The sequence below is a fragment of the Caloenas nicobarica genome, chromosome 5 (assembly GCF_036013445.1).
Source record: "Caloenas nicobarica isolate bCalNic1 chromosome 5, bCalNic1.hap1, whole genome shotgun sequence".
Taxonomy (NCBI): domain Eukaryota; kingdom Metazoa; phylum Chordata; class Aves; order Columbiformes; family Columbidae; genus Caloenas; species Caloenas nicobarica.
In genome coordinates this window covers 51,449,439-51,477,187 of record NC_088249.1, presented here as the reverse complement: position 1 = coordinate 51,477,187, position 27,749 = coordinate 51,449,439, and the positions used below count along the sequence as shown (strand labels likewise).

At 53.3% G+C, this 27,749-nt stretch overlaps 2 protein-coding genes across 2 annotated transcripts in view; both read left to right on the top strand.

The window, feature by feature from the left end:
- The first annotated feature begins 458 nt into the window (after positions 1 to 458).
- On the top strand, positions 459 to 10,918 carry IFITM10 (interferon induced transmembrane protein 10). The gene is made up of 3 exons (XM_065636960.1): positions 459 to 565; positions 1,666 to 2,080; positions 10,769 to 10,918. Exons 1-3 carry the CDS (start codon positions 459 to 461, stop codon positions 10,916 to 10,918), a joined length of 672 nt encoding a protein of 223 aa, XP_065493032.1.
- Positions 10,919 to 20,959: 10,041 nt separating this feature from the next.
- Positions 20,960 to 27,749, top strand: part of DUSP8 (dual specificity phosphatase 8) — a 42,443-nt gene continuing 35,653 nt past the window's right edge. The window contains exon 1 of the mRNA XM_065636806.1: positions 20,960 to 21,022. The gene's annotated coding sequence lies outside the window, so the exon portion shown is untranslated. The remainder of the gene's footprint in view (positions 21,023 to 27,749) is intronic.

The following is a 27,749-nucleotide window of genomic DNA, read 5'->3' as shown; positions in this document are numbered from 1 at the left end:
ATTCCCTTTCCAGCCATCCCCCACAACCAGAGCACCTTTTTCCCCACAGCACTGTATCATCCCTACCTCCCCTCACCACACTCTCCCCATTGACCCCACACACCCCTGCCACACTTGCTTTAGGTTTCTCACACAGGCCCTTGGGAGTGAACCCGTAACACAAGCTGCAGCGAGTCACCGCTGCAAAGGTTTCTGTGGGCGATGCTGGGGACAGTGGGGCCAAGCATCCCCCCCAGAAGGCCGGGGAAGGTGCTCAGCCAGGGCCCCGGAGATGCCTTTCTCGGGCAAAGCGCTACCAGGGTGCTCCAAGCAGGAGGTGACGTCCCCGTAGTGGGAACACGAGGAGAAGGGCCGGAGCACGGAGCAGGTCTCCAGCGTGGAGCATGTTTAGGGGAAGGAGGGGGGCTGCAGGTTGACCTTCCCAGCCCCTAACTCTCCCCCTTGCCCACCCCTAGTCCATGGGTGCCCCCCCCGCCCTGCCCTCCTCCCGCAACTCCAGCACCGAGGAAGCTGAGCCGGAGGCAGTGCTGAGCCGGATATGCAGCGACTCCCCGCATCCCTCCTTGTGAGTAACCCTCGCTCCTCCTGATGCCTTCGGAGGAGACGGATGGACGGACGGACGGGCAGCCAGAGGTGGACTAGTCTCTCCTATCTGAAAAGCTGGGAAGGGGGGAGGCGGCGCGGGCGGGAGCCCCTTCCCATATCCCGTTTCCCATATCCCCTTTCCCATCCTCTGTCTTCATCCCCTCTTCCCTCTCCTTCTTCTCTCCAGCCACGATATTCTTCCCACCAGAAATGGGGCGGGGGGGAAGGGGAGAAACCTGCCGGCAGGTGGAAGGAATCGGGAAATGCAATCCCATCTGGAATCCCGCAGAGATGAGGACTCTGCCAAAAATAAGTCCCCCGCCTAAAAAAAAAAAAACCAAACAAAAAAAAAAACCACCAAAACAAAAAACACCAAAAAAAAATCAAAAATCAAACAGGAGAGAGGGAGAGCGAGGGGTCGGGCTGCTCTGCCGCACCGAGAGACCCGCTCCACCTGCCGCCTCCCAGCCGAGCGACCCTCCCCCATCCCGGCATGGGACAGAAAGCAGAAGGCCCTGACAGACAGACAGACAGACCGGCAGGCGGGCGGGGAGGGCTGCGGGGGGATGCGGTGCGGCTAGCTGGCAACTCCCCTGGAGAACCCCCGGCTCCTCCCGAGTGGTTCTTTCTGGTTTTGTTTCCTTTTTTTTTTTCTTTTTTTTTTTTTTTTTTGTAATTTATTTCCCCACTCGTGACTCGGGCGCGGGTCACGCAGGACAGCCGCCAGTGGGGAGGGGAAGACGAGGGAGAGGGGGAGGGATGCTGCCCGCCGCTGCCCGCTGCTCTGCCCCCGCCGCGGGGCCGGCGGCAGCTCCGCGCCGAGGCATCGGCTTTGTGGTCCCCGGGCGTAGCGGTGCTCCCTCCTCCCCCTCCCGCCTGCCCTCTTCTCCTCCCGTTCTCCTCTGCCCACTCCCTCGCTCCTCTCCCTGCTCTCTCCTCTGTCTCCCGGTCCCTCACTCTTTCCTGCCATCCCCCCTCGTCTCCCCTTTTCTGCTCCTTCCCCCTCTTCTTCTTCTCCTGCCCCCTGCCTCTCCATCCCCTCACCTCCATATTTCACGAGGGTGGATTTCACTTTGCCAGGGCAGAGCACGTTGACACCACGGCAGCCACCACGGAGAGGACACAGGACCCCCCACTGAGTCCGCCGTGCCCCTTTGAGGGGGTGGCCTGGACCCCAAGACCCCCGCAGGGCCCCCCACAGGGCTGCTTTGCCTGCATCGCCAAGCCTCCAGCTCTCCGGCAAGCTTCACCCGTCCTGTCTCCTTCTTCTGCCGTTTATCTCATGGAGAACAAGAGCTGCAAAGGGGACAGCCTGCGGCCAGCAGTCCCGTGCAAGCACTCAGTGGAGAAGAAGACGATGACCAACCCCACCACCGTCATTGAAATCTACCCCGACACCACCGAGGTGAACGACTACTATCTCTGGTCCATCTTCAACTTTGTATACCTCAACTTCTGCTGCCTCGGCTTCATTGCCTTGGCCTATTCATTGAAAGTGAGTACTGAGCGTGAGGCGAGGGGTAAAGGGTGGCCAGAGGGGAGGGGGAGCATGTGGGGGTCGTGCCTGATGTAAATCATATCTTTGCCATCCAAATGAGAGATTGCACCTGCTGGAGACGGGGATGGGGTGAGCTAAGGTGTGTTTTGGAGCCAGGTGTGTTGCTTCAGGTTGGGAAGAGGTGCTTTGACTTGGTTTGGTACCCTCAGAGGCTCCTCTGTACCGTGGCAGCAGGGTGAAGGGCAGGCAACATGGGGCTGGCTTGGCTTGTGCTGCACCCACAAGCATCCCAGCACTGGGTCCCTTCTTTGGGATCCTGTTGGTTAGAGATCTTGTCAGGGTAGGATGTGACAGTGTTGGGTGGTCGGGCAGAAGCAATAAGAAGCAGAGAGCTGGGACCAGCCAGCAGCCGGCAAGTTGTCAGGGGGAAAGGCTGCCAAGGTGCACAGCAATCCTGCCTGTTCCCTTCTTGCCCTCTCCCTAATTAAAACACCAGAGCTGGTGGTCAGCTCGCCCCACCCCAAGCCCTCTAAACACAAAGGCAGGCCCTGGAGACCTGCCAGCACTATAGGAATGAACCCCAGGTAGCTTAGGAGGGGGAAGAGAGTGCAGGGGGGCTTTGGACAGTGTCGGGGCTGAGGGGAAATAGAGCCATGTTGATGGAGAGCGCAATGGTGCGGAGCACAGCCAGCGAAAGGGATGGGACTGGGTTACTCCTGGTAGCTACAGGGGAGATCAGCCTGGCAGGGATGGAGCCCAGCAAACAGGCAGCCCCTCAGCAGCTGCCAGGAGAGAGGGCCTGGGCTGCCCTCCCTTCCCTGCCTGCCAGCCTCAAAACTGACTGAATGGATGCATAGAGAGCCCGGGGCAGCTGGGTGGCCCGGGAGAGGAGCTATCTGATTTGTTTGGGCAGGCAATATTTAGAGGAAGGCCAGGGCACAGACAGGCTTCGTCACAGAAGCAGATCAATTAACCCCATGCAGCCCCAGCGAGCTGCGCCGTGAGTGCCCAGCACCGCAAGGAAGCTGCTCCCAAGCCTGTCAGTGTCCCCGACAGAAAGGCTCAGAGTCAAGTCCATGGACATGCGCACTGGCACTGTGGTGCCTGCCTCAGTTTCCCCTTTCCTGAGTTGCGATGTGAGCACCCATCTGACACCCATGCAGCAGGCTTCAGTGCTGCTTGGGCAAGACATTTTATAGCTTAAACCATGCTGGAGCTGAGCATCTCCACAAGTAGGACTGTCCCAAGGGCAAATGCAGGCAGCAGCAGCTTAACATGAGCGGTGGTGAGGAAGTCCCTTAACACCCCCACTCATTTAACCAGCGAGGGAAGAAACTGGCCTCCTCCTTTTCTGTGTGTTTTTGCTCATCTGAATTTGCCTCTAATGATCAGCATCTTTCCCATGCAAGAGGCATGGTCACAGCAGGCTAAGAAAGGGTTTCGCATCACAGGGACACGGCAGTAGCGACAGTGGGTATCTGGATAGATGCGGTCCCTCAGCAGCAGGCAGCAGTGCAGGCAGGACAGCCTGAGGACTGGGCAGACCCATCCCCAGGGGACAGGACGGAGTAGGGTCTGCCACCTACAAGATTTTTAAAGGCTGGACCCCTCGCTATCCTCGACATGCAGTGGAAAGAAGGGCAAAGCCCAGAAGTAACCCAGGGCCGGAGCCTCGTGCCAGGACAGAGGCATGGGCTCAGCATCTGGCTGCAAAGGTCTAGATGACATAAACTCCAGCATGGAAAAAAAAGAGAAATGGTGATGAGGGAAGGCAAATGGACAAATCAGGGAAATGAAAAGACAAGATGGCTGTCAAAAACCAGCCTTGGCTTTTGGACCACGGAGCTGGTAGCTGATGGGATGTAACGATGGTATCTGAGCAGACATGGAGCTGGGCAAGTAGAAATAACACTGCACTTGGTTGTGGCTGTGACTCTGCGGCAGGGGGAAGATAGAAACAAAATGTCTCTCAGAGGTACAGGACAGAGCTAGCAAGTGGCCGAAGGGATGGTGAACACCGTCACGGGCTGCTGGTGGGATGTGTGGTGGGAGGCAATGGGGGTGCTGGAGCATTAGCAGAAGGTCCATCCTGGAGAAGACCACCGGGCTGTTAAGAAAGACAGGATCCTTCCTCACTCACAGCTACTCTAGAGACCTTCACAACATCTTGGCCAGGCTGAATGTCAGGGTCATTTATCCAGAAGCCTGTTGTTTACATCTTCTCTACAGTCAATAGGGTTTTTCCCAGAAGTTCAGAGAAAGCAGAAGCAAGGAGTGTCCTGGGGACAGATGTCACTTTAAGGAGACTTCTCTTGTTCCTCTGCAGCAATTTAGCAGTAGATAACTGAAGTCCCAGTCTTTCTAGGATGTCTGTGCTCTGCAGAGACTGAATGAGGTGCTGTGGGAGGGAGATGTGGGGAGCAGCACCTTCCCCTTCCTGAGCTCATGCTGGCACCCCTGACAGCAGAGCCCTTGGCCAGTGGAGCACAGGTTTCCTAGCTGAAGGACCATCAGGGTGCTAATGGCATTACACAGTTCCCAGGTTATAGTTTTTCCATTTCCTTCAAATAACTGAAGCACCTAGCAACCTCAGGAATCATGGTTTTCATTATCAGAAATAGCATTTTCAATAGCCTGCCATATCATCTGCTTTTGCCAGATTCATACTGTTAATAAAGCAGTAGGTACTTTGCGCCCCACATCCATGAGATGCTTCATTATGGACCCTAGTACACTCTAGTACTTCCACCAGTTTCAGCAGCACGATGCCCACACTGGAAGCAAGATAGCTTAGGTACATTCAAATATTACCATAAAGCTGTCTCCTTTCCAATGCCCACTTTTATTGGTTTCAGCCGCAGCTGGGAAAACAGTACCTCCATGTCTGCCTGGCCTTTTGCACATGAGCTGCAGCCTTCTAGATTTCTTTCTGTAGGGAAATACTATTTCACAGTGACCACCATTTACTAAAAGATGCCAAAAAAACACCCCAGCACCAAAGAATTTATGCTCTTACTCAAAGAAATGCATGAAGTCAGGTGAGGGCAAAGACTGTGACATCCAAGCCGAGTACTCTGTGTGACAGACACCCTAGCCAAGCACTCCAAGTAACAGTGTGATGACACATCTTGTCTTTATTTACAGCTGTAGCAGGCCAGATCCTCAGCAGATACAGCTTGCTAGGCTGCAGTGGAGTTGCACCAACTCACATATCCCTCCGGGGTTATTTCTAGCATCTTAAGCTTCTCAAGATCAGCCTCCCAGAGCATAAGCAAGGCACTCCCATGTGAGCATGTGTTGGTGCTGGGGAAGAAGAGATAAACAGCAGGACCAGGGAAGTTAGAAACCCTGAAGTAACCTTAACCCCAGCCTGGAACATATGCAAGGATCGCTCCAACACCACCACTTTGGATTCAGTTTGTTTTCATCAGGAGCAAATGCCATGGTTCAATATTCAGCAGCTCACTCCCCTCCTCTTTGCCAGCTTCAAGTGGTAATGAATGATTCATCAGTGCCTGGTGGCATAAGATCTCACTTCAGTTGTTAGGAGCTCCATCTCTGGAGACCACCAAGTCCTTCTCGGTACCCATTATGCCACGAGGTGATAGATCAGAGGAGCTGGGATCTGAGATGCGCCGTGGTACGGATGCTATGTTGTGGTTTCATAGAGATGAAGAAGGCAAGAAGCCTTGCTGGCTTTTTAAGTCCCACAGGGTTGCTCACAGAGTTTTCCTGTCCCTCAAAGCCACCGAACTTTGCGGTGCGATAGTACCTCAGGAGAGATGAGTTCTCCTGCCTTCTCTCTGCCTGGCTCTTAGCACGCAGCTCTGGGCACTGCTCTCTTCATATGTTGGCCTTCCCCATTTCGAGTGGAAGATGACCAGCACAAATCTGTAGCTATTTATTAACCCCAAGAAGAAGAGAGGCTGTAGCACCTGACCTCTCAGGCAGGCTCTCAGACCACTTTTCAGGAGGAGTACTGTTTTACGGAAGTAGGTGAAATGCAGAGGTGACTGCCCTGTGATGCTGGTGCCGGCGTGGTGGAGGTATGTGGGCTGGAGAGCTCTTGACCAATTCACAGAGCAAATAAATCCAAGGATCCCCTCCAGAGCTCCTTATGTGTAGGGACGCAGAGCTCTGCACAGAAATGGGTTTACAGACAACCAGCTGTGGGCTGTGTGCTAAAAGCTGGGCTGCCTTAAATACAGCCTCATTAGGCTCATTATCAACAAACCATTCGTCTCCTCCTGCAAGCTGAGGCAGCACTTTGTACCCACACAGCAAGTTCCCTGCTCCCAAAAAAGAGAGTGGCTGAGCCTCAGAGCAGAGAGAGGGGAGGTGGCTGCTGGGGAAGGGACTGTGAAGGAGTGGGATGGTAGGAGTCAAGGGGAGTGCTTGTAGATGAAGCCAAAGGCAAAGCCCCAGTGAGAGGCAGGGCAGGAGACAGTGGGCAGAGAGAGGAGAGGAAGAACCCTCAGGCACCAGCATGCTGGCTATGTTGGAGAAAGAGATGATGTTGTAGAGCAAGGTGAGCTGGAGATGATGGAGAACAATGGCTGAAGACAAGGTGAGCTTGAGATGCTGGAGGACAAGGTGAGCTGGAGATGGTGAAGAACAAGGTGAAATGGAAATGGTGGAGGACAAGGTGAACAGCAGGGAAGTGACAGACAAGCAGGAACAGAGGGAAAGGCCATCACTGCCTTTTGCTGGTGGGAGAGGGGAGGAGGAATGTTTACATGTTAAACCATAAAAGTGGGCTGTGTTTTGTGGAAAGCCAGGCATGGAAGAGGACAGAAAACATGTAAGTTGTCAAGTGAGACCAGAGATGAGCTTTGCCTTGTCCAAGGTGATATCTACAAAAGGGCCACCACACAGCACTTTGGGGTGCCTTGGAAAACCCTGCAATCAGCAGATGCAGGATAATTATCTTTACACACCAGTCATCTCAGTGCAAAGCAGGCCCCAAAATCTCGAAATAATTTTAAGCAAGGTGAGAATGGTCAAAGCGACAATGAGAAAAGGGTCTGTGACTAAGGAAACACCACACTTGGGTTTGGGGGTGTTCAGTCTTGTGACCTTGGGGACCTGTCCCCCCCATGTCTCACCTCCTCCGCTATGGAAGGAAGCAGTTTCCAGGGCTCCCAGAAGCTTGTGCACCAGTTGCCAGCACATTATGGTGATGGTGGCCACAGGACCATGAAAACAGGAAAAGCTGAGGCTGGCCTATGAGAAAGACACTGGCATCTCCTTAAGGACAGAGTGAGGAAGGAGCCGAAATGTGTATCTGCTCTCCAGGAGAGCTCCTCCTCCAGAGCCTGGGTCCGATGCTGCAGCAGGACATTGATGGGAGACATCTGCGAGCATCTTGGGGTGCAAGGCCAGGCAGGAGAAGGTGAGGAGGTCCCTGGAGAGATGTGGGAGGCTGGGGCTCTGAGTGATTTGGAAGGAGAAACACCTTTTCATTGTGCTTGTGTGCCGCAGGGGCCCTGGAACTTGTCTTGCGCTTGAAGGCTCCATTGCAATATAAATTATAATGGACAATAAAGGATGATTTGCATGAGGGTGACCGCTGAAGCCATAGGGCGTATGTGGAAATAATAAGGGAGGAGAGGAAGAGGACCAAGGACTCAGCAGGGACAAGGGATCCAGGAAACCAAGGACAGAGCAGCTGGAGGAGAGCTAGGGAAGGGAAAGGGCAGGGAAAGAGCAGGGGGCTGCCAGAGCCAGGGGATGCGGCAGCACACCATGTGCCACAGGGGTTGGCAGGAGCAGGCAGGTGAGACCAGCCAGAGGAGCAGGGAGAGGAGGCAGCTGGGTGCCCTTTGGCAGGAGTCGAAGGCAGCTGTCCATAACTTAATTTGGGCCCAAACAGCAGGAAAGAGAAGAGATGGGAATGACAAAAAAGGAGCTGAGAGGAGATGGTAGCATGGAGGAGAGGGCAGTGCCCCTCGCTAGAGATGCTGAGGAGCAGGAGACAGGAGCAGGGCCAGAGGCAGAGCTGCAGGAAAGCTGAGGGCAGGGACTGCTGAAGGCACAGCGTGGGAAAGGGCTAAAGCGCCGGTCATGAGTGTGAGCTGGTGTCAGGTGGGAGAGGCTGCTGGGAGCAGTAGGAGAGGGCTGGGCACAGAAATTAGGGCGGCAGGGCGCCCCAGGGACAGGAGGAGCAGGAGCAAAGGAGCTGAGGAGAGCTCCTGGGGCCAAGAGGAACTGGGCCCACAAAGGCAAAGCAAGCGGCTCAGCAGCAGGAGGGTTGCAGGGCTCGATGTGCCAGCCATGCTGGTCTGCTGGAGAAACGTCTGTCTGCCTGGCAAACCCTGCCAGCAAACCCTGCCAGCAAACCCCGGCTTGCCTGTGGCAGAGATAGATGTCCCCCAGCTGCAGCTGGGTTACACAGGAGGAAGACGCAAAAGGCATTTGGTCTGCTCAGAGTTTGCCTCCAGCAGACCCGCAGCTGGAAGAGATGAAGGATGTGAGAGCTTCAAAGAGCCTGCTGGGAGCTGCAGGAGGGATTTCTGGCCCAAATCCAGCGCCCCTGGGGCTCTGGCTGCAGGGATCTCCGTGCTTCTCACCAGTAGGTGAAGAGGTGCTGGTGCCCACCACTGCTATGCCCCACGGGTTTTCAGAAGGATGCTAAACCTACTGAATAATTTCAAAGGTGAGTCATCGCAGACACATGCAGCTGATACAAAAAGCCGTGCAGCCTCCCCAGCTGCTGGCTTACTGCCTTCCCAGACGTCACATCTGCTGCTGGGAGCACCAGCCAAGCATGCCACAGAGCCACGCGCAGTTTGTGACTGTCCCCTGTCTCTGCTTCCCGAAGGATGCCCTGTAGCTGCTGAGCACTCAGTAGCAGGGTGATGGTTGGATGGCCCCGGCTCCAGCTGCAGGCTCCCAGAAGTGGGGCACAACAGAGGCTGAGGACATGGCACTGCAGAATTTAGTATGAGAAGGAAAATAGAGCTCTCCATCTTGCCTATGAGCCTACCTGTGCCAGCTCCTGCAGGCCTCATGCCCACAGCTGCCTCCATACCTGTGGTCCAGGACTAATGAAGAGCAGGGGGTGCTTGTACAGAGAGGTTCTCGCTGGTGTGATGGAGGAGAGGATGTTGCTTGAGGGTCTGAGATGTGGTTTTGGAGGCTCTGTGAACCAGAATGGCTCAGTGGGAATGAGGAGTTCAGCAACCCTTTCCCATACCCAAGCAAGTCACAGAAGGCTTTCAGGACAGCCCCGTGGGTAAGCACTGCAGGAGGGAGGGAGAAAAAGTCACCAAGACGTGGTCTGAATCCAGAATCACAGAATCTTTTCAGAAAGCTCCTGGTCGATAAAAGCTGTTTAATATTTCTAGGTAGGACTCTGGAGGTGGTTTTTGCAGCCTGCCACTGACAGCGAGTGTTCAGCTGGCGGTGCCCCAGCAGGGCTCACGCTGCTGGCAGCAAAGGCGGTCAGCAAAACATGCAGCCCCAAGGCCTGTGACCCCCCGGCCACAAAGTGGGCAGCTAAGCGAGCACTGCCACACCATGCCAGACACTGGGTACCCCACTCAGATGCGGGAAAGGGAAGAGGAGTGAAGTGTCCTGGTCCTTCCATCCCACATCCTTGTGGCTCCAGCTGCCTGGGTCTGCTGAGTGCTGGCTGAAGGGGCAGTTTGGGGACAGGGACACATCCATGCTAGGATGGGATGGAGCCCAGCCCCTCATCTGCTGGGCTCAAACTGCAGAGCTGCTGCTGGCAGGCAGTGCCATCTGCTGCCTGGTGATGCCATTGCTGCCTGGCAGTGCCTTCACTGCCTGATGGTGGTGTTTGCTCCCTGGCAATGCCATCTGCTGCCCAGTAGTGCCATCCACTGCCCAGCTGTGCAACCCACTGCCTGCTGGTGCCATTGCTGCCTGGCAGTGCCGTGCACTGCCTGGCAGCCTGGAGGAGGTGTGGACAGGCCAGTGACACTGCCATGCACTGCAGGGCTGTCCCAAGACAAGCCCGAGAAAGTCTCAGCCTGTGGGATAATGAAGAGAGCAGACCGTGCTGTCAGGATTGAAAACTGCCAGTGGCAGAGATGCTACACAAGCCGCATAAGACCTGCAAAAGGATCTCATTAACCCAGGACTGCTTAATATGCTGGAGGCTCGTGCGCAGCCCTGGAGCTGCAGTAAGATGCCGTGCCAGGTTTCACCCGCTCAGCCCCTCAGTGCAGATGAAGGCTTAGGGATGCACACCAAAACTGCAGCCAGCCTTCTTCTTCATGGGCCAGAGGAGCTGAAGCTCAGCAGGGCCAGGGGGCTACAGCACGGTGGGAAGGATGCTTTAATGCCCATGCGCATGGGATGCATGATGACACCTCAGTTCCCTTGTGCACCCTTGGGCTCAAAGTGACACTGCCCCACTCCATGGCCCACAGGGATCTGGTTTACCTGGTCAGTAGCAGCAATGGGTCACTTTTCCAAGTCTTTATCTGTAGGGTTTTCAGCCCACGGTGCTTGGCTTCACAAGCTCAACCCATAGCAGAGCAAGGGTACAAACCTCACCTCAGGGTGTTTTGCTGCACCTCAAGCATTCAAATGCGAAGCGGGACAGCCCAGCCCCCATCCACTGTACAGGTACCCTACAAGTGCATTGGCTTTTGTGGGTGCTGCTTGAAACAAGTTATGCCTTTTGTACGTCTCCCTTTTTTCTTTCTTTTGTCTCAGGTCCGGGATAAGAAACTCCTCAATGACTTAAATGGAGCAGTTGAAGATGCCAAGACAGCCCGGCTTTTTAACATCACCAGCTCAGCCCTTGCCACATTCTGTATCATCCTTATCTTCATCTTCCTGCGATACCCCCTCACTGACTACTAAAGTGAGGCCAACAGCAGCGGCCGTCGCCAAAATGCCTCTATGCCAGAAGTGTCTGCAGTTGTTTCTTGTAGCAAGGACGCAAAAAACAAACAAAAAACCCCACCACCACTCCACCTTGATTGCAAAAAAATCCAAGTAAATACATAAATAAAAATTAAATTAGTATCAGCCCAGCTGAGCATACCCTTCCTGCCCCCTAACAGTATGTGGACTGCTGTAGGAAAGGGTCTCACTCTTACACATGTACAGGGAGAAAAACAGACCAAGAAATATTTATTTTATGGCCAACAAGCCGTGTGACAAAAGCGTGCAAATCCCAGAGCGATGCATGCCTTGCAGCATACAGCTGAGCTCTGGGGAGCAGTGGGGTCCTGCTGAGCAGGAGATGCATGCAGTGACAGATGGGAACCACGGTAGGGCTGGCTCATGACATATCAGGTGTGTTCAGACCACTCCGCCACCCCCTGATGTATGGGAGTTTCTTCTTGTTTTCCTCTCTTGAATTTAATCCACTGGTTCAAACAACTTCCAGCACCTGGAGAGCTGAGGGTGTTAGGAATCTCGCGCTAGGGACCCCCAAAGCCTCCAGATGAATCCCAAAGCATTAAAGGGCAGTTTTCTCAGTTTCTCCCTGGGATCTCCTGGCAATGCTGAGAAGGAAGGCACCTTCTGGAGAACTCAGCTAAGCCTCCCAAACTGAGTGCTACTGTATTTCTGTAAACAGTCAATAAAAGATACCTCCAATATCTGATGCTGCTGGGTTAATTCCTTTCTTAGGAGGGCTGGGCTCCTGGTCCCTACAGGCTGGCAAGAGAAAATGCTAATGTCACCAGCAGCTGCTTGGGAGAGATTTAAAGCCGGAGTGAGGGATGATGCTGCAGGTCGGGGCCGTATGCAGCCGTGAAGGAGGGCGCAGATCCAGATTTAAGAGCAAAGACCTCAGCCAGTCTTGTGATGGTCAATCAATGGCAAGCGAGCAAAGGCAGCCGCAAGGGCAGGTCCCCCCTCCCCTGCTAAGAGCAATGTCGAAGACTGAAATAAATCATCGCAGCTTGATCTTGCTGCTACAGCAGCACTTCCCGGAGTCATTACCAAAAGCCGGATTTCAGAGACGTCACACATTTGCCACTGAACAAGGTAGGAGCTCAGAGGCCTTCCCAATAGCTGCCTGTAGCTGCCTGTAGCACTGCAAATCAACACACCCTGACTTGAAAACACCACAAATGAATGGCAAGACCAGGACTGAAATACAGCTTTTCAATCCCTCTGACCCTCCATCCCATGTCATATGCCACAGCTGCCTCATCTTTTTCCAGCTTTTAGCTGACCTCACGCCAAGGGAGACCAGTCATTGCAGACCAGCCATGGAGCCAGGAGGAGGCAACAGCATCCACCTTTGTACACACCACGAAAGTGAAGGTGCAGCAAGAGATGAGGAGTGCAGACAGGCTATTGTGGGACACTTCATCCTCTGCTGATTGTATGGTCAAATCAACATGCTGCCTGGGCTGTGGTCAGTGAGGGCTGTGCCGTAGTGAGCCATGGGGACAGACCATGAGGATCCTTCCCTAGAAGCCTCATGAGATGCCACCTCCTTCCTGCCCAGGTCTCCAGGTCTTACCACTGGCCTGGGCTTCATTTATGGGGGAAGCTACAGACAGAAGGACCTGCAGTCCTACCTGCTTCCCACTCACTAGAGGGCATTTCCACACCAGACCAGACCAGGGGTCTGTTTTGCACTGAAGTTTCTGCTGGCAGTGCAGCATATGGTACCCTGGGAAGTATCTCAGCCATGACCTGCTCTATGATCAGTCATCCAGAGGTTAAGGTTCTTCCCAACCTCTCTTAGTTACTTCTTGCTCCCTTCCCTGAAGCAAGATCTGAGGGGTCACAGCCATCAGCATTTCCATCCTAGCACATCTAGGGGCTTTATCCCATTGCTGTCCCTGGCAGAGGAAGGAGGTGGCCTGTTACAATGGCAGTACCTCCAAAGAGGGTGCTCCCAAAATTACTCATGTTGAAGCCACCCTGAGCTGGCACCTGATAATTGGAGCAAATTAAAGCCTGCTAGGACAGTGCTAGTTTAGGCGAGACCCAGACTAGTCACCCCAAAATCCTCCAAGGGTTAAGAGGAGTGCAGAGATGAGGTTGCATCACATTTTCCCTTCCTCTGTACCTGCACCAAGCTCGTATTTGCCATTCCCAAGGTCTTGGCTTGATATCCTTCACCATTTGGGTGCCCATTGTACCTCTCAAGCTTTGCAGCCCAAACACAAGCCTAGCAGGATGGGCTCGGGACATAACTCATAACCTCGCTTGCAGTGCCAGGAGCTCAAATCCACACGCTTACGTGACTGTGGAACCAATGTGCCTGGCATCTCTTTCAATAACAAGTGTGTTCCTCTCTATGAACTGGGACTTGTTGGAACCACATTGCAAGTGGTTTTGTACTCTGAGACCCTCCTCGACTCTGCGAAATCTTGCAGGGACAGTGCTGCCATCCTCATGTCCCATGGCGTGCAGGAAAGAGCCGCCCTGGTTGGCATGCAGGCAGGGGGCTGCTCAGATAAAGGCAGAGCTGACACAAAATTGGAAGTGACCCAAAGCCAGCCTTTCCTACATTTAACAAGTGTGACAAATGAGTTAACATCATCCCTTCCCCTGACAGACCGTCTTATCTGCAGGAAAAGGGATGCTGGTTTAATGAACCAGGGGGAATATTGAACTGACTCTGCAGCATTTTTGCATGCATAAACCATCAGGGATGGAGAGGGTGGACTATTATTAGTAACCATCATATCTACTATTTGTTGCCCACATTGTAGGAGGTGTGAATGCTGAAATCGCTGTGTTGCAGCAGGTTGCAAGTCCACCCAGACCTGCCTCAGACAAGAACGGGGTAAGGAGGAGGATGCAGTAACCCTGCGGCTGGAGGATGAGATGATAGATCCCAGGCAGATACCCAGTTCTACCACAATCCTCACTTTGGCTCCACCTGAGGCTCTGGACCGGGAGCAGCAAAGCCCCTGCGCTATGCCCTTCTCTCTCTTAGTGCCCCATCATTCATTTTAGTGGTGCCACAGTAGGAAAGCATCCCCCAAATGGGGAAAATTAGAGGCAGACATAGATTTCTGAGCTTGCTTTGAGTAAAAAAAAAAAAAAAGCGATTTCTTCATCCAGACATCTTCAAAGCACAACAGCATCAAGGTTCTTAGCATTCATTTCATCTTGTCTGTGTCAGGGAATCCCAAACTGAAACAGGAAAACTACCTCCCCATATACTGGCAGGCAGGTACATCCCAGATTGCACCAACTGTGCTGTTAAGCCAAAGAAAGAACTTTTTTTCATTTTGAGGGAACAAGAGAAAGAAAAGCAGTGGCCAAATCTGACAGGTCCTCTAATTGCTTTTTTTTTCTTAATTTCGCAAGAAAATTCTGGAAGTTCAGGTTTTGCCAAGGCTGACACCCGATGCAACAGAAGGCAGGCTTTCGAGGGTTGCTTCTCTGCCTTTTCACTTCTGCCATTCACAATGTTGCGTTGTGCTCTCCAAATCGCACCTTTTTTTGGCTGCGAAGCCACAGCCTCTGTTACACTCAGCGGCGGGAAAGAAAACGGAGAGGAGGGGGTGGAAGAGAGAAACAGCCAAGCGTTGCTTGAGAAGCATTTTTTGAGATAGGGAAAAACTGATGGTGACGTTACCATATTGAGATTTAATTGTGTTCCTTCAGGAAACTAAGCTTGACAGCTTGATGAGGATTTCTTTTTTCGTTAGCTCGAGGGAAGAAATGGGGAAGGGGGGTGAGGGGGACGATTGTTGTCTTTTAGTCAACATTGTGAGACCGTGCCTAAAGCGCTGCTGCTGGTTTTGTGCCCCTGATATATGAAAGGCGTTTGGGTTGAGTGCGGGGAAAGGCCACCGCGGCGGGTGAGGTGCACCACTGTACCAGGAGGCGATGCTGCGGGAATGGGGCTGGTTCGATGAAATGGCTTCGGGAGGACCCCCACGGCAGCCGCGGCACCCCGGAGGAGGCGGCGGAGGGAGGCGGTGGGACGCTCCAGCCGAGCGCAGCCGTGCAGCGGGCGGCAGGCAGAGGGCCCCCGCGCACCGCTCCGCCGCAGCCGGCAGCTCCCGCCGCGCCGCCCGCCCGCGGCCCCGGGCAGGCCCGGCAGCTCTGGACCCCTTGGCCCTTGCAGGGAGCACGGGTTCATCTCCGCTCATCCCGAGCAGCCGGGACTCCCCACGCCCCCACCAGGCACCACCGGCGGGGAGATGCGAGCCCCTCGCAGGGCAAGCGCTGGCTTGAGCAAGAAGCAGATGTGGGGTGAGGGTGGCTCCTGCGCCCTAAAACCAGCCAGAAGCAGGTGGGGGCGAGGCGGCAGCTGCAGGCCCCCACAGGGACATGCCCCTTTGTGCCAGCCGGGTCGCGAGCATCACGCAAGGGCCCGGGTGCTGTCCCACGCTATTCTCCATGCGGGCAGGGAGAGGTGGCTGGGTGCCAAGCAGCACCAGGGGCGGGTGTCGGGCCTGTGTGTGAGCAAACTCGGCTGTGCTGACGCAAGCCCCAGCACTCACCTGTGCCTCTGCACCAGCTGCCACGCAGGGCTCAGTGATGCCACCGCTGCGCAAATGCTGCCAAGCCAGTTTGCAGACAATGTCGCATCAAATCCAGGCTGGGATGAACTGGTTTGGATTTGGTCAGTAAACGTGACCCCACAGCTCTCTTACATCTAGGAGATGGCGGTAATAAACATGGCGAGCTGGAGCTAATTCAGGTAACAATCTTCCAGCCCAGAGTCAGCATCTGTCGATTCTCACGCTGGGGCTGAGCTGCCAGGCATGCAAACAAAGAACAGTGAGTCAGGGCCAGAGCAGCCCTCAGCCCGGATACCCAAATTAACAATCAGAGAAAGATGCAAATGGCATCCTCCATTCTTCTGCAGAGTGTGTAAGTCACCAGCAAAACCTGTTACCAAGCCGTAGCATCGTAACTCTGCTTCTCAGGTGCTCCACAGGCCAGGAGGCGGAGTCACAGTGCCTGCAAGTAGCAGCTCTGGCCTCTCCCAGCCATGTGCTGATGTCCTGGGTGACCTTACCAAAGTCTCTTCACCTCTGTGTTTTCTCCTCCAACACTGTCTCATTGGTTGTTGGCTTCTCAGAGGAGGAGCCGTCACCTTGCTTAGGTGTCCCACCAGGTCTGGGACTTGCTTGGGACCTCGGCACTGCAGGTGTCTTGCAACTGGTGCAATTGCAGCAATGCTCAGATACAGTCAGCGGATACAGAGGAAGAGCAGGGTGCTGACAGAGTTGCTGCTTCCCTCCTGTCCATCCCTGGACACTGGCAGGCCTGTGCAGGATCTGTGCGGCAGGCTGGACAATGAAAAGCGCCCAGCTTTGCAGACAGTGTGCAGCCCTGCCGGGGGGAGGAGGGGGAGGCACAGATGGCAGCAAATGCTCTCATCAGTGAAAATGATTGAAGCAAAACACAAAATTTAAAAAAACCTAGCAATTGGTGAGCAGCCTAATGAAAACCAGCACAACGGTAAAGAAAAAGGGTCTAGACTTGATGGACCTTTGCATGGAACCTAACTCCATGCTGCCTTCTGTCCTGAGGTAATGTTTCTCCCATCCCCAATTCATATACATAAATACAGAGATGTGAATATTACCCTGGATGGCTTCTAGGCACACCAAAGCCACTTGCCTACCCTCGCTACCCAGAGCAAACTTGTATGCGTGTCAGCGTGGCACAGCAGTTCAACACGGGGACAAAGGAGCAGGCATGCTTCCTGCACCTGAGGGGTGTTACTGCAAAGCCTCTGCACGGCTTAGCTGCTGCCACCGGCCTCAGCTCCGCCAGCATGATTGGTGCATACCGGTGCAAAGGTCCTGCTCCTCCACCCCTCCCATCCCCTGACTTTGACCCATCGTGCTGGTACTCAGCAATTTTGCCCCACGTTCGGCACATCTCTATGCTCCTGCCCAGCATCTCTCACATGTGTCCTGGGCAGAGAGAATCAGAGGGAATTTATTCAACATATGACAGGTTTTTTTTCCTTTTTCCCTCTAGCGGGAGTGCCTCACGATACAGTCAAAGCCACAGAATGAATGCTTCTGCAGCATGTGCTGAGCTGAATGGCACAGCATGCAGCCCTCCAGCCTGCTACTTCTGCAATTAATTGCATGGTAGCTGCTTTTGCGACATGCACGCACAACTCTGTGCCCTGCAAGTGCTGAGCCACACTGAGCACAAGCATATATTTCTTTTGGGGAAATGCAGACAGATCTGGGGCAGCCCCTTGTGTCACATACAAGGCTTCCTGGTAATGTTGAAAGTGCCTTTTGCCTGCTCAAGCATGGCAGCTCTCTTCCCTAATGGAGTGACACCATTTTGGGCTTTGCAGGAGGAAGGTAGCATGCTGGGATCCACTGGGAGTCTGCTGGGCTCCATCCCAGACATGGGGTGGGAGACCTGGAGACCTGGGTCCCCTGGAGCATGTAGGCAGAAGCCAAAGAGAGGGTGACGCCCTTCCCATGGTGGGATGTGCAATTCACTGCAGTCAATATATTTCTTTATGAAACCGGGTGATACAGAGCCTGGTGGAAACAGCTGTGCCTGATAGAAGCGGAGTCATGTCAGTCCAAGGGTCGACCCTGGCTTTAGCCATCAGCAGATTCTTGAGGTGCCAGTCCTTCCCTGCGTGGAGCCAATGCAGCTAGCTCCAGGGCGATGGGAGTCTGGCTTGGCCATTGGTGCAAGGAACTACATCTGAACACCACGCAAGATTTTTTAAAAAAATATTCAGACATTTAAAGCAACTGCAGGTTGGTGAAAAGTCTCTCCTTTTTGATGGATAAGAAAGTTGGTTTGGCAGCAATTTCTTTTTCCCAGTTTTCCTTTATGATCAGGTTCTGATTTTAATCCCTGTAGGATGCAGGAGGCTCCATTGTGCTCTTCTGCACTTGGCCTGCCACTGCAATTAGGGGGCCTGAAAAACGTTTTAGCAAGAGCTATTACATGTACAATTGTAACTCGCACTCAAAACACGTAGCTGGGATGCAATGGATCTTCAGATGTGCCTGAAATCTGGGAAAGAGGAGAAAACAGAGTGGGGCAAATAATTTTTAAGTGCTTTTTACTGAAATAAAGCACTTCCCTTTAGCAATAAGCAACTCGCCGCGTAATTTTTGCTTGGTTCATGATGGTTGTGCTGGGGGGGGATTGGCAGCCCCGGGACTCAGACAATAGATTCACATCTGGCAGATAGGAGCTTAGAGCATGAGGCTGCTTTGTTCTGCCTGCCTGACCATAACAGCATTGCCCTGCTCTCCCCGCTTAATTTCCCCTGGGGAAAATAGGGATGCTGCTCGCCTGGTCAAGAGTGGACCGGGTGTGCTTGCCCCGCTGTGCTCGCTCATGCTGGCTGCCTTCCTTCATGTAGCCAGGCTCATGGGTCCACACCCGAATGCCAGAATTTCAGGTTGAACAGGGTTGGGATCAAAACAGGGTTAGCTCCCAGGTTTGGGACGCAGGTGAGGTTTTGCAAGTCTCTAACACTGCCTGCTCCTGGCCCCTGCGATCCTGGGAGCAGTTTAACAGCAGTGAATCATATGTTTTGGTTTCTCCCTGCCAGGCACTCGGTTGCAACGCCTTGCACAGAAGCAGTGAGCGTGGGAAGGATACACGCACAGCTCGAGGGCTGGAGCCTCTCTTGGCAGCCGTGAAAACCATGGTCCCACTGGTCCCTGACCCCACTGGAGCATCTCTTCCCATTTGCTGCCATTAGAGATTTCTATGGCTCATATCTCCTGTGTCCTCATCACCGAGAGATGCACTAGGAGGTCCTTGGGGTTACTGAGGAGAGGCTGCCAGAGATGAAAGCTCAAGTGAGAGCTCAGCTCAGCCTCTTGCTAGAAGGAACAGTCCAAGGCAGGTGTCTGGCAGCCCCTTGGGACACCCCATCCTCTGCCTCTTCTTCACCATCTCCCCATCCGTTACCTACTCCCAGCTCAGCATCCTTCTCCCATCTCCTTCCTCATACTCCTCCCTTGCATCATGCCACCGACCGGCTGGGAGCAATCTTCCCGACAGCCAATCTGGGTGCTCATCTGGGAGGAGTTTGCCAGGCCTGGGGTTGAAAACATTTATTTTAACTGGGATTTTGAAAGAAACTATTGAAATCCTCTTCCTTCAGCAGGCTTTGAGAGTTCATGGCTTTCTGCCTAGATAATAGTTTTTATGAGGAAGTTTTGGGTTTTTCAAACTCATTCCTTTCCTTTTTTTGTTGTTTCGTTTGTTTTGTGGGGTTTTTTTTTCTATTTTAGCCCTGAAAAGAGGTGTTGGGCAATGGAGGAAACAGTCCAAAGCTGAAGCAAGAGAAGACTTTCTTGGTTTTTCCTTGACCAGGGTGCTTCACACAGCTATGAGGACAGAGCTGGTCAGGAAAAACAGTGGGAAAGGCAGAATGGAAGAAAGACCCCAGCTTTGTTCCAGCCATGCTGGACACGGTTCTGCTCCCACTTCCACGAGGGCCAAGTACTCCAGAGATGCTAGAGGAGGGAGCACCCATCCTGCCCCAGCATCTTGCCACGGATTACAGCCACTGGGCTGAAATCCATGCTGTTTAGGTAGGGTAGACTAGCCCTCATTTTGCAAAAGTTTCCCTGCTGACAGCTTTGGATGAGGTGATTTTCTGGGGTAGGAGAAGGGTGTGAACTCAGCACCACTTATGCCATGGGGATACTGAGAGTTTTTAGCATCCCAGGGTTTTAGACCTTTGGTGCTTTACAAGGAATGGCCTTTCTGAGAAAGTTTTTGCTACCGGTGACCATGGCAGAACAACACCCTTCTTTAGTGAGTTGCCGGCTGCATGTCCGGAGAAATGAGAGTTAATTTAAAAACATCCGGCATCCGTATCGGCAGCAGGGAGGAAGGTTCCCTTGATTTCCTAAGCACCAGCAAAACCTAAGCTTCTAAACCCTAATCCCTCTCTAAGCTGGAGCTGCCAGACCAGAGCCAAGGACAGAGAGAAGCGCCTGCTGCACTAGCCAAGCCAGCCATGCGACTCTTCCATGCCACCACAGCGGAATGGAGGTGAGCCCACCCCATCCAGCCAGGAGCCAACCCATGGGCCGAGGTCCCCCTGAGTCCCCCAGCTTTTGGGCCACTCTTTTCCACATCGTCCGTGCTGCATTTATGTCTGTCCTTCCCCAGCTTGGGCACTTCAGAGCAAGCAAGTCCTGCGGGGCCGTCCTGGTAGCCACCCCACTGCTCCAAGTTCAGCATCAGGGTATTTGAGGTGGGTAGACCCAGCCCATGAACTGCAGGCAGGGTGCACTGACAGGCAGGAGGAGTAGCCATGTCTGCAGCAGGCTCAGCATTGTCCGCATCAGGCCAGAAGGGCAGCCCGGGAACCATCTAGGAACCAAAGCCTATTTTTTGCCACGGCACCATGGCATAGGAGTTCTCGCTTGGGAACCTCAGCAGCCAGGGCGGTCACCCCCAAAAAAGCCTTTTGCTGCTCGGGCCACTCTCCCAGCGGGGTAACCCATCTCCTTGCGAAGGGGCATCACCTAAAAGCACCAGGCGCGGGACCCACCACACAGCCCAGCAGGCGGGCTGGGCCGGGACTGCCCGGGATGCGCGCAGGCAGCGCGGACCCCGGGGCGGGGGGCAGCGGCGCAGCGCGGGGCTGCGCTTGGACCGCGTAAGTCCCGCGGAGCTCCACGCGGCCGAGCTGGGGCGGGGAGGGGAGGGGAGCGCTCACTCCCTCCGCGCCGCTCCGCGGCCGCGGGGCTGACGTCACCCTGCCCCTGCGCCGCCCGCGCTGATTGGCTGCGGGTGACGTCAACGCTGTATTTTTTTCCCTTCTCTCTCTCTCTTTTTTTTTTTTTTTTTTTTTTCCTCCCCCCCCACCCCGTTCCCGAGGCATGACCTCATCGCCGGCGCATTCTCGGCGGTGCGCGGAGCGGCGCGGAGCGGCGCGGAGCAGCGCGGAGCGGGCCACCCCCTCCCGCCGCGGCATGCGGGCCCTGCGGCGCCGGCAGCGGCCGCGCCAGCGGACAGCCCGCGGAGCGGCGCGGCCGTCCGCGCCCGCCGCGCCGGGTCAGTGCATCCCCTTATAGATGTCTATAAGTGCCGGGTCTGTGCGCCCCGCGGAGGGGGGATAAGCGGGGAGGGGGGCGGCGCGGTGCCGGCATCGCTCCCAGCGCCGGTGGACAGCGCGAAAATATATACCTATATCTGTATGCGTATATGTAGATACAGGGCTTTGGGTTTTTAAAGGGGGTTGGAATTATTCTCGTGCAAGGAAAAAAAAATGGGAGGGCTGTGCTGGGGCTGGGGAGGAAGCAGTCCTGCAGCGGGCTGCGCCGCGGGGATGGGGGGGGGGGCTGGCGCTCCGCGGCCGCGCAGGTCGGGGGCGCTGCGCTTGTTTTCGGGGGAGGAATTGAAAATCCCACCCTGCCTTCGCGGTACGCGTTTGCCGGGCGGTGGCGGTGCAGGTGAGGAGGGGGTTTGGGAAGCACCGGGGAATGCCCGCTGTCCTGCCGGACCTGGGGTCGCGTATGGAGGGGTTTTCTCTTGGCGGCTGAGGGCTCGTGTTTGAGGAACCGGTGTTAAGAGCGCTGTGGTTTTTCTGATGATGAAAGAGGTTGGAGTGTCGCCCTGTGTCCTTGGCGTTTAAATGAAGCCGGCATGTGTTCAGCAGCGGGGGTTTTCATGCAACACTTCACTGCTGCGGCTCCAGAGGCGCTGCTAGCGATTAATGAGTTAAGCTGCCCGTTTAAAATAATCCCCTCCACCTCCCCTAATCTGCATAGACCGATTGATCAACCCCCCAATTACTATATAGCAAAAAATGTTGTTTTCTATGTTAAGCATTGTCTGTTTTAAAAGATTCCTGGTTATTGCCTTTATTGATAAATAAGTTCCTTCTCCTTCCTGCTCCCCCCTCCCTTTTCTCCTCCCCCAGAATTAAATTCCTGAGCAACAGCAAAAGCTGATGTCAGTGCTTCAGCTTGCATTGGGGGAGCTCTGTGCACAGGTCAGTAATTTGCGGTTTCGTTAGAAGGAAGGACGCAGTGCAGTGCTGTTCTGTTAAGGATATTTGGATTTTTCTAGGCACAGATGCGTTTATCCTTCGTATTGCGGTAGTTATCAACAGCTCCCTGGTGGGAGCTAGATGCTGCATAAGCATGTGTGGATGAGACTGTCCCTGTCCCAAGCAGCTAGTGATGACAAATGCATTGGAAATAGTTGCTGGAGGTTTCCACCTCCCTCTAATTTGGGTTATAATGGCAGATCTCTCCCAGGAGATGGTCAGCATATCCCAGGAGCCCTGAGCAGGTAGGATTGAGGATTGCACCTGGCAGTCTAGGGGCCACGTTAACCTTGAAAGCAGCTTGCCTGTGGAGCAACATTTAATGTTCGCTTGCATTGTCTCATCCTCCTGCGCTAAGGCGAAAGGCTTGGGGGCACAGCTGCCTATGCGCCCAAACGTGGCTGCAGAGAGCTTTGTTTTTGGAACGACTCCGTGCGCGGGAATTGGCGTTGCCCCTGTGAGGTAGGATTTTCTCGTGCTGTTGAAGGGTGTCCGTGCCGGGAGGATTCTATCTGCAGAAGAGGTTTGTTGGGGTTTCGGGTCTGGCTGGGAGTTCCTGTGCTTGCTTTGGTTTTGCTTGTAATGGTTCCCAAAATGAAATAAGCTGCAGCACTGAGAAAACCTTCCTGGCCATAGCTGGAGGTATTTGGGATTTTAAAATGCCTGCAAGGGCTTTGCAGATGTCGTCTCCATTTTTGCCTGGCAGAGCCTGGCTATGTACGACTGTCCAAATGGCTGAGACCAGGGAGGACGGTTGGGCGCGTGAGCAGCAGATGGATGCCTGAATGCCTCTTTGCAATGGCAGTAGGCAGAAATTCCTGCCCTCAGCCCATTGGCAACACCCTAAAGCAGCACAAACCAGGGACTTGAGGGTCTCCGAGCCAAGATGGCAGTATCTCACACCAAAAGGCTTTGAACCCATCAGATTTGCCCCCCATGGCTTTCCATTGTCCCTGCCTTGATGTCAGGGAAGGAAAACTTGGATCTAGCATTGCTGTTTAAAATCTAGTCTCAGCTATGCTTGGGAGAGCTGAGCAATGTGGCCAGAGTTCTTAGGAGCTTTTACTGGGGGCTCTGCATGGATATTATTCTTGCAAATACTGCACTGTGTTTGCCTGTGAAGCGTGTTTTTGTTGAGTGCCAGGCACTCCGCTGAGAAAGCCACTGAGGTGCCTGCCTTTGGAGAGCTTAAATTCACCTAAAACTAAATGCAATGCCACTATTACTGCCAAAACACCCATGGTGGCTGGGTAGGACTTTGCAGCAGTGTCTGTCCCATTCTGCCAAATTGGATCTTGGGACGTGGGAGAAAACTAGCTTCTCCCCTGCAGCCACATCCCCCAAAAAAGACCTCCCCAAAGGCTGGAAACACATTATGCCTCTGGATTTCTGAAATTACTTCTCTTGGCATGAATCTGAGTGAGTACCCACTCCATCCATACCCCTTACCTCTGCACCAGCTGCTTTAATCTACATAAGAGATAGAGTGTGCGCTATAGGTGTTCTTCCTCTTCAGATTTGCTTTGTTGCTTTTAAGTGAGGCTGTTGTTAGGGATCGGAGGTTAGTTTCTCCGGTGTACAGCTTGGCTCCCAAAGCCCTGGGCACAGTCAGGTATGAGCATGTTAACACTATCAGGGATGGAAAGAGGAAAATGAGGTGCTCCAGTGCTTGGCAGCTTTGATTTATAGTGTGGGCTCATATGACACTGCCATCATACTGAAACAGTTCTGGCAAACTGAGTATTGTAGAGAAGGAGGTGATAAAGAGGAGCTTGTGGGTGCTACCTCCTGTCTACCTGATAGAGGAGCTGGGAGGTTGCACTATGAGATTTTGTAGACCTTTTTGCTCTCCACTGTCTGTTTAATGGCAGTGTTAAGGGGGAGATGGGTGCAGAAACACGTGGATGCTCCCAGTCCTCCAGGCGCAGCCAACTCACTCTCACCTCACTTTTTTCTTGCTGCTATGCAGAGAAACTCCTGCAGCCAGAGCGGCAGTGCCATCATTCTGTGGGGAAAGCTTCAATGCTCTCCTCTCCATTCCCGTGCCCTCTGGGTTCCAAAACCTGTTTTTCAAGCTTTACATTTCTTCTCTGAAGATACACCTGTCCCACCTGATGCCGAGTGGGAAGGAGGCACCTGACATAATTACAGGCAGGCTTGGGGAAGGGAGGTGAGTGGCCTGGGAGCATTCATCAGATAAGAAGCTCAACCAGCTCTCTGCTCAAGATTTTCTCAAGCTTGCTCAGGAGACCTGGGCATACTTCATGTACAGCATTATAACACTACCAGGGGAACGTGAGTGGGGTAAAAACTGATCATGCCAAGGTACTCTGCACTGATGGTATCAGGGGCTGCCCTCAAAGCCAGGCAGAGCTTGTGGCATGATTAGTGGCAGCAGAGGTTCCCACGGGGACAGCAGATGGTGTATGGCACCCCAGCAACAGCCTCATGGCTTTGCCTGCTCCTCGGATGGAGGGGAAGACCATGGCATGTGTCACGTCCCCACTCGGTCAGCAGCTGAGACCATGGTGGAACATACTAAGCTCTGGCCACAGCAGGTGCCTCGATTGCCCTGTCTCCTCTTCAGCTTGAGGTCATGGAAAGGAAAAACAAGGTTGTATCTCTTCCTCTTCCAAGAGATGTTTGTAGGCTTTCTACCCCAAGCCTGTGGGTCAATGCGCTCCTTTGGCTCTCAACCTTCTCCACTTTGAGCAAGGAGAGTAAGGCTAAGGGAGTGCTATGTTGCGGGGCCATGCTCGGTGCAGAGCCCTGCCCAGCATACACTGCAGACTATCGTAATTCCTGTAGGATGGCTTGCTCCATCTCTCTGCAGTTTGGCTCTTCCTCTGAGGTTTTCTAGACCCAGCTGGACAAGGTAATCTAGGTTGGTGTTCAGGGGTTTTCTTCCTTTGCTTTGCCCAGAGATTCTGTAGGTTTTTTGCTGCTCTGGACCTCTAATTTCCAAAAGTGATAGGTAGTGCTTGTTTGCATGGTGCCTTGGAAGGATCAGTATTTCAGAAGATAGGTGGGGTGGTAGCCCAGGCTGGGATCGGAGGAGAACCTGGAGGTGCTTCCTGGACACTGGTCCAGTACATGAAGAGTCTCGTAGCACAAACAGGGAGCAATAACAGCACAGAAATGCAGAGACTGGTTGCACGAAGGTGAAATAAGTGATGCATTTTGCACCAGCTGAAATTAAGTGCAACTAACCAAACTATCTGGGGCTGGAAATCCTTCCTTGATTACTTATTTTCTTCCCACTCCTGCCTTTTTCCATATTGTTTGCTGTGCGTGGAATGCCCTCACAGTTCCTGTTTTCCCACCCTGATGTGTGCAAGCCTTCAGGTCTCTTGGGGCAGAGAGCTTGTGTTCTTCAGGGATTTCTCCAGAGCCCTTCAGGGTGCTCTAGAAATTTGCAAAAGAGGCTCTGTGTGTAGCATTTCTGCATGCTGAGTTCTAGGGAACTTAATTTCTGAGCCTGCTGATGACTGAGAACAAGTCATTTGGTCACAAGAAGAAGGACAAGACAACCTATTCTGGTGTTAATGTTAGCTCTCCTTTGAAGGAGAGAGGCGTTGGACCAGATGAGCTCCTGAGGTCCCTTTCAACCTAAATTATTCCATGACTACTCCATAAATACCCACCATCATGCTTCTCCCAGGCTTTTGTAAAGTACCTGTTATTACGCAGTGATGGTGAGGGGACGTGAAATGAGGTGGGCCACTGCTTTGATCCTGCATGGAGATTCCAATGACAGCATGACCCTGGCATCCTCCCCTCCACAGCATGCGTCCTCCAGCCCTGCTAATGATGCAATGCGTCTTTCCGGTTCACCTCTGCCGATCCGTGTTACTCATCCGGCACGTAGGTAGCGCCCGCATCCACAGCTTTTCGTCTCGCCTTTTTTCTTCCTGTTAATATGGGATTTAGTTCCTTGAGGAGCACTGCTGTCTAAAGCTAGCACGTGGTAATTCAGCTGATGCAGCAGAAGCTCTGGTAGAAATTTCAGTGCATTTGTTGCGTGATTGAAGGGGTTTTTTTTCATCAAGCAAGTCAAGCCCTTCCCACACATTGAACGCGCGTCTGCTTAAATCACAGACCTCCCATTGAAATCCAGCCCCTCCTGACTAACACCAGGCAATCTTTGCTCCATACAAACGGGGTTCATCAGTCTCTGGAGCATGATGCTGAAAAGAAGCAACCGAGAAGTATTTACAGCATCCAATTGTTTTTGCATTGACTCTAACAACCCTCATGTCCAAGCTTGCGATGGCAGCCTGGTTCTCCTTGAGCTGTAGCTTGAGTGGAGTTATTCATGCCATCTTCATCTGCCTTGGCCGGCAGCCCTGTGTGGCGAGCAGACGGGCGCAGCCTGAGCCTTGCTTGGCACTTGAGGCTGTTGAGTAGAGGGCTGGTGCAGAGAAGGTGCCAGCATTGCTGACTTGTGATCTAGCCTGTGGAAAAAACATGTTAACTGCTTTGCTGCTGTCAGTGGACCTTGCAGAGATGTCCCCAGCAGGTTGCTAGCTCAGCAGGGCCGAGACCCAGAAGCCAAGCAAGCCTGGAGATCAACTTGATACCTCATCTGCTGCTCACCTCAGGTTTGGTTCTTCTGGTGGAAAGTCAGAAGGACACAGCAGGGCAGGAAAGTGACCCAGAGGGACAAGCCTCCAGCTGAAGCTGAGCCCTGGGGCTCTCTGAATTATCCTGTGGGGTAGTGAAGGGACAAAACACCTCCCGCGCACCAAGGGAAGTTGACTGCTGCAAAAAATGGGAATGCAAATCTCTGACTGGGCAGAATCTCCCCAGACACATCCTTTTGTAAAGCACTTGCATTGTACCATTAAAAATAGATCGGTGCGTTCTCCGCTTGCTTGCTGAATGCTGATGCCTGTAATTCTGTGTCACCCTCACAATCCCTTCTGCTTTGAGCTTGGCTGCCTCTTTGTCTGGCACCTGAGCAAGGTTCATTCAGCAGTAACTGATATAAAGATAAGTGTGAGTTCTGTTGGAGTCTAGCAGGATGTGCAGGAAGGTGAGGAGCACTGAACTGATCTTAGCTGGGGGGTCAACCAGCAATCCTAAAGGAGCAAGACTTGGTGTGATCACCCATACTTTCTGTTGCGTGGTCAGAAGCAGAGATGAGTGAGACTTGATGGCGGGGAAATGAGTTGATGTTGAAGATCTGGATGGATGTAATGATTTATCTCTGTTTTGGTCTTGGTTGGTTTTTTGGCTTTTTTTTTGTTTTTGGGTTTGTGTGTGTGTTTTGTTGTTGTTATGGTTTTGGCTTTTTTTTTAACTAGGGTAAAAAAATCACATACCATGCTTCAACGTCTGCCTGAAGTTGGCAAGGGGAATATTGCTGCTCATTTCCCCCCAGTGAATGAATTAATCTAGTTTGCCACCCACAACAGAAATGATGATCCGGATTAAGAGAGAGAGCCCACGCTACAAAATGCTGCAACACCCATCTCTCAGTGAAGAGGCTAGTCTGTAGGATTTCAGACATGAAGAACTATGGCATCTGACCAGCAAGCTGTGGCTTGGCAAGGTCAACGGGCATGTGCTTGTCTGGGGTGGTGAGGATGGAGGAAGACCTGCAAAACACTTTGTTTGACCCCCCCACCCCCGCCCCTGTCACCTTGGATTAACAAAACAAAACCAGCTGGTAATGAATCACAGCCCCCAAGGGAAAAGGAAAGAGTGGGGCTGGAACATCAGCTTGGG

Excerpts from the sequence above, each read along its gene's own strand:
- IFITM10 (XM_065636960.1), top strand. The coding sequence starts at position 459 with ATGGGTGCCCCCCCCGCCCTGCCCTCCTCCCGCAACTCCAGCACCGAG. Across the intron at positions 566-1,665 it reads GACTCCCCGCATCCCTCCTT|GGCAGAGCACGTTGACACCA; the intron begins GTGAGTAACCCT and ends TCACTTTGCCAG. Across the intron at positions 2,081-10,768 it reads CCTTGGCCTATTCATTGAAA|GTCCGGGATAAGAAACTCCT; the intron begins GTGAGTACTGAG and ends CTTTTGTCTCAG.